An 8,108-nucleotide genomic window follows, 5' to 3' on the forward strand; every position below is an offset into this window, starting at 1 on the left:
GAAAATAATTCTTTTTCTTAAAAAAAAACAACTCATTTAATCATTAATTTAACGATTTGGTGTACCGGTACACTCAAATTTTTGGATGTACCATAGAATTTGCCATATATTATTAATGATTGATCATCTATTATAGGTTGGAAAAATGGATGAATAAAAAAAGAGTAAATTACACCGGGGGTCCTTTAAGTTCGAGGTTTTTTAAGTTCGAGGTTTGTAACAGATTGATCCTTTTTGATCACACATAAATTCGTTTGAGGTTTATAACAGATTGATGTTTAAGTTATTTTGGTCACACATAAACCCTTTAAGTTTGTAAACGTTTTCAATTTAGTCCTTCTGTTAATCAAACATTACAAAAACGATGATGTGGCAAAAGGACTAAATTGAAAATGTTTATGTGTGACCAAAATAACTTAAAGGATCAGTCTATTACAAACCTCAATATTAAAGGACCCCTAGTGTAATTTAGCAAAAAAATAATAAAAATATTATTAGTCCATTACAATTCCACTATTTTTTTTTTAAAAAAATCATCTAACCCATCCATTAAATATAGGGCTTTATTTTTCCCATTTATTATGCGCTCTATTTTATTTTTACGAAAAGGCCCATGTGATTTTCAGATTTTAGAATCTGAATTGAGTTTTTCCTTTGTTATGGGGTGAAAAAAACGAATTTTTCACCAATTCGGATTTCATAATCCGAATACCTCGAAAAATAGGGCGCGTTCTTTTCTTTTTTCGGATTATAGAATCCGAACATCCTCTAAACACTCTTTATTAGGAAAAAAACAATTCGGATTATATAATCCGAACTGTATCAGCATAAATTCTGAGTCTGTTTGTAACATGGATAACCGGTTTAATGATCATATTAATCTTCCTAACTCTCATCTTTCTGTTTCAGGTCATTGTTAGTTGTTCTTAGTAAAAAATCTGGTTTTCGGGCTACTTGATGAGATTGATCCGAAACTTCTCCAGAAAATCATAAAAAATCAAGGAAAAAGGCTCCCGTAGAGGGACTTATTACGAGACTCCGCCCATCAAAATCCAAAGTTCCATTGTTTAAACCCATTTTTCATTTTTTTTTTATTTTTCATATTCTCAGTAAAATCCGAAAAAATTTGCATTAGTTTTATTTGATTTTTAAAATATTTTGATGGTATTTTTATATTTTTATGATTTTATTTGACATCTAAATGCAACAATGTTTTTATTCCATTATGTATTATGATTGTCAACTAGAGGAATGCTAGCAACACTCATTTTTCAACACTTACTAATACTCACTATTTTATTGGATGAAATCAATGTATGTCTCACTACTTTGTGTGTGTTTAATTTTCAAAGTGTAGACCCACAATGATTTAAACCAATAAGAGAGTGAATATTAGAGAGAGTGTACAAAAGAGAGTGTTGCTAACATAACTCTTGTTGACTAACTCTACTAATATATACATGGTTTAAGCATGAGTAAATAGACAATCAGCCCCCCAAAATTGTAAGTTTCGGCAATTACCTTCGGACATTAACAAAACTTCAATTACCCCCTGAAATTGCACAACGTTAATCAATTTACCCCCTCCGTCAAATTCTTCTGTTAGTCAACATGACGTTTTGCAAATACCCCCTGAAGTTTTGCAGTTATGTGCAAAATGCCCCCTGTAACACCCACGACATGGTACAGCAACAGTGGCGGAGCCAGGCCGGCCCCGGACTTAAGCGGGATGAGTCGGACCACCGGACTGTTACAGGTACTATCGTTAATAAGAGGAACCGAATCACATCGGAATGAGAGGGATCCGGAGGCTGTGTAGGTATGGGACTACATGGTTGAAGGAAGGCTTATAAGAATTGTTAGGTACTACCCATATCAACAAGATGCATCTTCTTTTCGGTAGCTCAATCCATAGGAACTCCATAGTTAAGCGTGCTTGGCTTGGAGTAGTACTAGGATGGGTGACCTACCGGGAAGTTTCCCGGTAAGCATGTGAGTGAGGACAAAGCATGCTGAAAAGACTCGTGTTGGTTTGTGGGGTTAGTCGGCAATCCTAAAAAGCAGTCTGGGATGTTACACTTGGTATCAGAGCAGACCTCTCCCAGTACAATGTGGTTCGGGGACGAACCAGGCGGAAGCTGGTGGGCATGTAACACCCACGACGTGGTACAATAACAGTGGCGGAGCCAGGCCGGCCCCTGACTTAAGCGGGATGAGTCGGACCACCGGACTGTTACAGGTACTATAAGAGGAACCGAATCACATCGGAATGAGAGGGATCCGGAGGCCGTGTAGGTATGGGACTACATGGTTGAAGGAAGGCTTATAAGAATTGTTAGGTACTACCCATATCAACAAGATGCATCTTCTTTTCGGTAGCTCAATCCATAGGAACTCCATAGTTAAGCGTGCTTGGCTTGGAGTAGTACTAGGATGGGTGACCTACCGGGAAGTTTCCCGGTAAGCATGTGAGTGAGGACAAAGCATGCTGAAAAGACTCGTGTTGGTTCGTGGGGTTAGTCGGCAATCCTAAAAAGCAGTCTGGGATGTTACACCCCCAAACTTTAAAATTTATATTGGTTCGTGGGGTTAGTCGACAATCCTAAAAAGCAGTCTGGGATGTTACACCACCAAACTTAAAAATTTATATTTTTTTTTTATCCTTTATATTAATTTCATAGAGTAATTATTGTGGGCCAATACACCCACCGTGTGGAAGTTAATCTCTTTCGTGGGGTTAGTCGGCAATCCTAAAAAGCAGTCTGGGATGTTACACCACCAAACTTAAAAATTTATATTTTTTTTATCCTTTATATTAATTTCATAGAGTAATTATTGTGGGCCAATACACCCACCGTGTGGAAGTTAATCTCTGAATTTCAAATTTCATAGAGTAATTATTGTTGCACACTTGTATATGATCACTGGTGTGAAGCGTGAACAATCTAAGAGGCTCATGTTTGTCTTGGATCATGTTAAAAGTGACAGACTTAGATCCCTTGAGTGGAGGCTTATAGAGTTTGAAGTATAGATTTCTATGTTATTTGCTATTCCATTTTCTCTAATAGTTTTTGTGTAATAAGATTTATTGCTGTTCTTTTTTTATTTATTTATTTAGGGAAAATAGGATAGAAAGGTAATATTGTGATTTCCTTGATGATTGATTTATTAAATTTAATTTGGAGAAGTGAATGAATGACCATCTTAAAAATAGGAACTAATTTGAGGTTTGGTCTTTTCTTTTTCACATTGTATGTCATATTAGAGGAAAATGTATAGTCCTTAACGAACTATTTGGGAAATGGAAAGCCTTTATATTATTCTATGAAGTGTGAGTTATACTCCAAGTTTCTTGACTTGTTTTAGTATCAAAATAAAAAAAGGTTTTGTGTCATTTTTTATACAGGAAAATTAGTTCACATCTAATTATACTAATCTTGTTCTTGTCTTGTGAAGGTGGTGCACACTCCCTAATTGTGACTTTGTTTCTCCTTATTGCTACTCATGATAAACCTAAGCCTAAGCCTAAGCCTAGTAAACTCAAAATGATGAGTGTGAATTCTCTCAAGACCGTTGTAAAAATAACCATTGTTCTCACTTTAAAAAATAAACATTTTTCCCTTCCTAAATTTCTTTTAAAAAACAAAAACTATGGGAAAAGCAAACAGGTACAAGCCTATTTTGATGTATATATGCATGTAGTTATCCCAAACTCCAAAATTAATAGTTAGATTTAATATTTAAGTGTTAATTGTTTGCCTTTAATATCTTTTGAGGCAAGGATAAGGAAAAAAAATATAAATTTTGAAGTTTCGGGGGCCATTTTGCACATAAGTGCAAAACTTCATGGGGTAAATTGATTAACGTTGTGAAATTTCAGAGGGTAATCAATTGACGAAACTTACAATTTCGGGGGTAATTGGCTATTTGCTTGTTTAAGGATAGTGCTCAAGTTTGATTTTTATATTTCTAAAATGCATTTTTGTGCAAGTGTGTTTTAGGCTTGAGTTTTAGCACTCTCTACTTGTGTTGAAATTGGATTTTTTTACATTAATGTTGAGGGAATGTGATAACAAAAGAGTTCTTATTTCTTAAACACTTGATTATGAGAGTGTCGAAGCTGTGTCATGAAGCTGTGTGAATGACTAACTCATCGTTAATTCTTTTTGTGAGAGTTGATGATTTTGACTATGTGTTTTTTTCAAATATATTATGTCATTCTCGCACAAACAAACAATCACATATACAAGCCTGGTTAGACGGAACTAATGCCTACCAGATCTCGTGGAATTTCAAAACAGAAACATAATTTGCGTTTTTCTCTCCCTATTTTTCAACAATCCTCTTCACTGATTTCCTCTTCAAATACCTTCTTAATAGATCCTCGCCTCAAATCTCAATAGATAGCTTGTTCACTGAAAGTATGCAAAACAAAAAGAGTAAGAGGAAAAAAATGTTGCCGTCACAGTCGGTGACGGTTGATACTCTCAACAACTTCCCCGATGATATACTAACTCACATTCTCTCTTTTCTTCCATGCAAAGACGCTTTTAGAACCAGCCTTCTTTCGAAAAGATGGGTCTCATTATGCCACTCACTCTCCAGTCTCAAAATCGATGATAAGGGCGTCAACAATTCAAAAGACTTGATTTACTTCCGTCGATTTATGGACAAAGTTATGTTGTCTCCGCGTGCTCAAAACCTTACTCTCAAATCTCTTGATCTCAGGTGTTGGTCTCAACTTTGGGAGGATGAGCCTGATGACTGGCTCGAAGCAGCAAAACAACGTGGCGTGGAGAATCTCTCTCTAATCTTGTTCAATGTTCCGTTGGCACCTAGCATTTTCTGCTGTAAAACACTTCTGCATCTGCATTTGAGGAGGATAAGTGTAGGCTCTATGCTTCACTGTTCCGTTGATCTTCCTTTGCTCGAAACGTTAAATATGTTTCGAATTTTTTTCAAAGATACTGAGGATTTCATGAAACTTCTTTTCGGGTGTCCAAAATTAGAATATTTGAGTATACATGGAATCAAAGCTAATGGTACAATTGTAGAAGCAAATGCTGGTGTTCCAGTGGGAGAGTACTTTAAACACTTATCCAAGTTGACTCGGGCTCGTATCTCTTTATTTAGTTTTCCTTTCAGAGCAGTTTATAATGTCAAGTTTCTAAGTGTATGGGTATGATATATGATAATGATGCATCTTTTTTTATAATCAATATTAAATTATGTGATGTTTGATATCTGTATTTATAAGATGTATGTATTTTCTTTTTTGTGTTGTGTCTGTGCAGATAGAACGAAGTCTTTCCAATAAAGAAATCAATTCATTTGACAAAAGCCTTCCCGTGTTCGAAAATTTGAGGGAACTTCAACTAACTTGGTCTGCAAGCATTCATGACTGGGAGGTGGTAGTGAAAATGCTACAGAATTGTCCCAAACTTCAAACTCTTACCATTGTAAAGGTTTGTTTATTATAGTAGTTACTAATTTTTACCTGTTCTTCTCTTCTATCGAGTATTTTTAGATATCCTATTTTGTCTCGGATTGACAGGCGAAGAATTCAGCAACCATAGAGCATTGGGAATATCCAGATCATTTTCCAGAATGTGTTTCGTCTCATCTAACAAAATTTGAAGTTTTTGACTATGAAGCTTGCGAAGCTGATTTTCGATTTGCAACATATATTTTGCAGAATGCGAGACATTTGCAGGTTATGTCCATTTACTATACTCTTCACTCCAACCCAATGGAGAACCCTCAATTTTTACAAAATTTATCCTCCTGTCCAAGGATCTCTCCCACATGTAAGCTGGATCTCAGCAGTTCCTAGATGCATGCTTGGTGTTTTTGTTAGTTTTAATATTTGCTACTTCTGAATTTGATGGTTTGAACAATATATGGTTATACAAATCGACGGTCTTCTAATGCTTGGGTTCGCTTTTATTCTTTGGAAACTTCTTGGGTTCACTTTATAACTATATATTGTAGTTATCATTTTCTGTAACTATGTTCTCTGAGTAGGACAATTTGTGAGTGCTATATATTACATTCATGCTTCTTGCATATGTGACATTGATTATTGGATTTTTTTTTTTTTTTTGCAAAGAGCCATTGAATATTGTGTCAATATCTTTTGAATTTTGAATTATTGTTAGGTCGTGATTCAAGTAAAAGTCTTACCTTTTTTCGGAAAAAGATTTCTAGGTGTGCACATAATTTTCTACATGACTTAATTTTTCTGTTATACTATTACTGATATTCTTCATATCTCAGCCAACTTATCCATTAGTGAAAAATAATCACAAATACTTTCATCTTTGCATAGTTCAATTAGCTCAAATTTTCGTTTTAAGCCACACAACTTTGTGTGTTAAATTGGATCTACTCCTTTGTATGTATTGAGCATAATTTACCAAGCTTCCTTTGCTGTTATAGCATGGAATTTTTTTCAAGATCAGGCAGCTTCACATATTGACTTGCTAAAAACAAAGCTTTTTAATCGAGTAGATGATCTTTTTCTATTTGTTTTCTTACCAACCTTTGATTTTCTTCTTTTTAATTGAGGCTAATTATCTTTTTCTGTTAAGCAATGATAGTCAGCCTAGGTAGTGCAAAAAAGTAAAATCTTAATAGTATCAACAATTGGAAGTATGATTTTTTTTTTTTGTTGACTCGTTTCTCGCAAGAATTGGAAAAGCACATATAGTACTAATCAAGGACTCAATCGAATGGCCAAGAAATTTGTGGCAATGATGATGAAGACAGTGACAAACTGTTAAGAAAAGGATTTTGAAAACTACATACTTAGCAAGTAAGAATAATGTGATTATATTAATGACCTAACTATCGTTTATTTAAACTAAGCTATAATATTAGCCAGATTAGCACAGCTTGCTTGTTGCATATGCAATCTTCCAAAGTTCAAACACAACGTGAAACACAATGTTCTATTTATACAATTGGTCCTATATTTAACAAAACATATTTTTATATGACAGAATAGCCTCGCACGAGTTGTTGCTTCCCCTAACATGCAATAGTTCTGTTTTGCTATAGTTAAGCTTTGCCAAAATAGTTTTAATAGGTTATGTTTCAATTATCCGTTGGCCTAATTTCAGTTAAAATGTTTTGGCAACTTCCATCTTATGTTTCAATTTAACATCTATTCTTCGTTGAGGAAAGATAACTCAATAAATATGAAACACTTAAATGGACCCAGACACGACAATGTCACTCATAATCTTCGCCGCCCATTACCTCTAACTGAACCATGGACTTGTAGATTAATGAAATTAGATGAATAATTAGAATGCGACAAAGTTTCAATAAGGAAAAAAAATATCCGATTTATAGGCACGGATAAGGTTTTAAGGCTAGGAACTGCCTTAGGATGTCCCAGACCTCAGCAGTTCCAACATAAAATACTCATTTCGTCCAGCAGGCTTGGGAACCAGACTCTGCCGATAAAAAAAATGCTTCTTATCCACTGTGTTTTGTTGCTGAACAATATGTTGCTCTCCTTCCATAGTTATTGTGTCAGATGAAGTATTCAGATTTTTAGCTTCTGCTGATACAATTCCCGAATCATTACTGTCCTTGATCTTTTCTTTAATGCGCCGTCTAATTCTTCCTGAGTTAATTCAGATTCATTCACCCCCTCAAAAAAAATTCAGAGTCATTCACAGCAGGGGTTAAGACTGTTGAATTTACTTTAACGGGCAATTGAGGGAATAAAGTTGAAGGATTTGAGAACGCCTCAGCCATGGATATATGCACCCCTAATGTATTACAACTATTGGCAGATTTGAATGTTGTTTATTACTCCCATCGATCATTAACAGTCCCGGATGTAACAGGTACCAGCCTCTAAGATGAACCAACTGTAACAGTTCCTGCCTTCTATGATGATGCATCAGCCCTAATGAGACCACCATCCTCCCACAACCAGTTGGATTCAGAATCTGCACTGCCATTCCTCTTCGTTGGGACACATAATTCAGAACTCCATAAGCGTGTACTATCATGAGTAGGACTTGCATAAAGACTTCTGGAAAATTCATCGGTATGACCTAGCAAACCACAGTAATAACAAAAGACCTAAGCCT

At 35.3% G+C, this 8,108-nt stretch overlaps 1 protein-coding gene across 1 annotated transcript; it reads left to right on the plus strand.

Annotated features, from left to right (window-relative positions):
• The first annotated feature begins 4,340 nt into the window (after positions 1–4,340).
• Positions 4,341–5,837, plus strand: LOC146921426 (FBD-associated F-box protein At3g52670-like). Its single transcript, XM_085714852.1, has 4 exons — positions 4,341–5,179; positions 5,295–5,348; positions 5,430–5,465; positions 5,555–5,837. Exons 1-4 carry the CDS (start codon positions 4,424–4,426, stop codon positions 5,831–5,833), a joined length of 1,125 nt encoding a protein of 374 aa, XP_085570978.1. The 5' UTR covers positions 4,341–4,423; the 3' UTR covers positions 5,834–5,837.
• Positions 5,838–8,108: the final 2,271 nt, after the last annotated feature.

Source organism: Medicago sativa, chromosome 5 (assembly GCF_051527215.1).
Source record: "Medicago sativa cultivar Bolivia chromosome 5, Bolivia_mono, whole genome shotgun sequence".
NCBI lineage: Eukaryota > Viridiplantae > Streptophyta > Magnoliopsida > Fabales > Fabaceae > Medicago > Medicago sativa.

What these genes read in the sequence shown, in the direction of transcription:
- LOC146921426 (XM_085714852.1), top strand. Translation starts at nt 4,424, where the DNA reads ATGCAAAACAAAAAGAGTAAGAGGAAAAAAATGTTGCCGTCACAGTCG. An exon ending in TCAAGTTTCTAAGTGTATGG is followed by an intron (nt 5,180 to 5,294) that starts GTATGATATATG and finishes GTGTCTGTGCAG; the next exon opens with ATAGAACGAAGTCTTTCCAA. An exon ending in CATTTGACAAAAGCCTTCCC is followed by an intron (nt 5,349 to 5,429) that starts GTGTTCGAAAAT and finishes AAAATGCTACAG; the next exon opens with AATTGTCCCAAACTTCAAAC.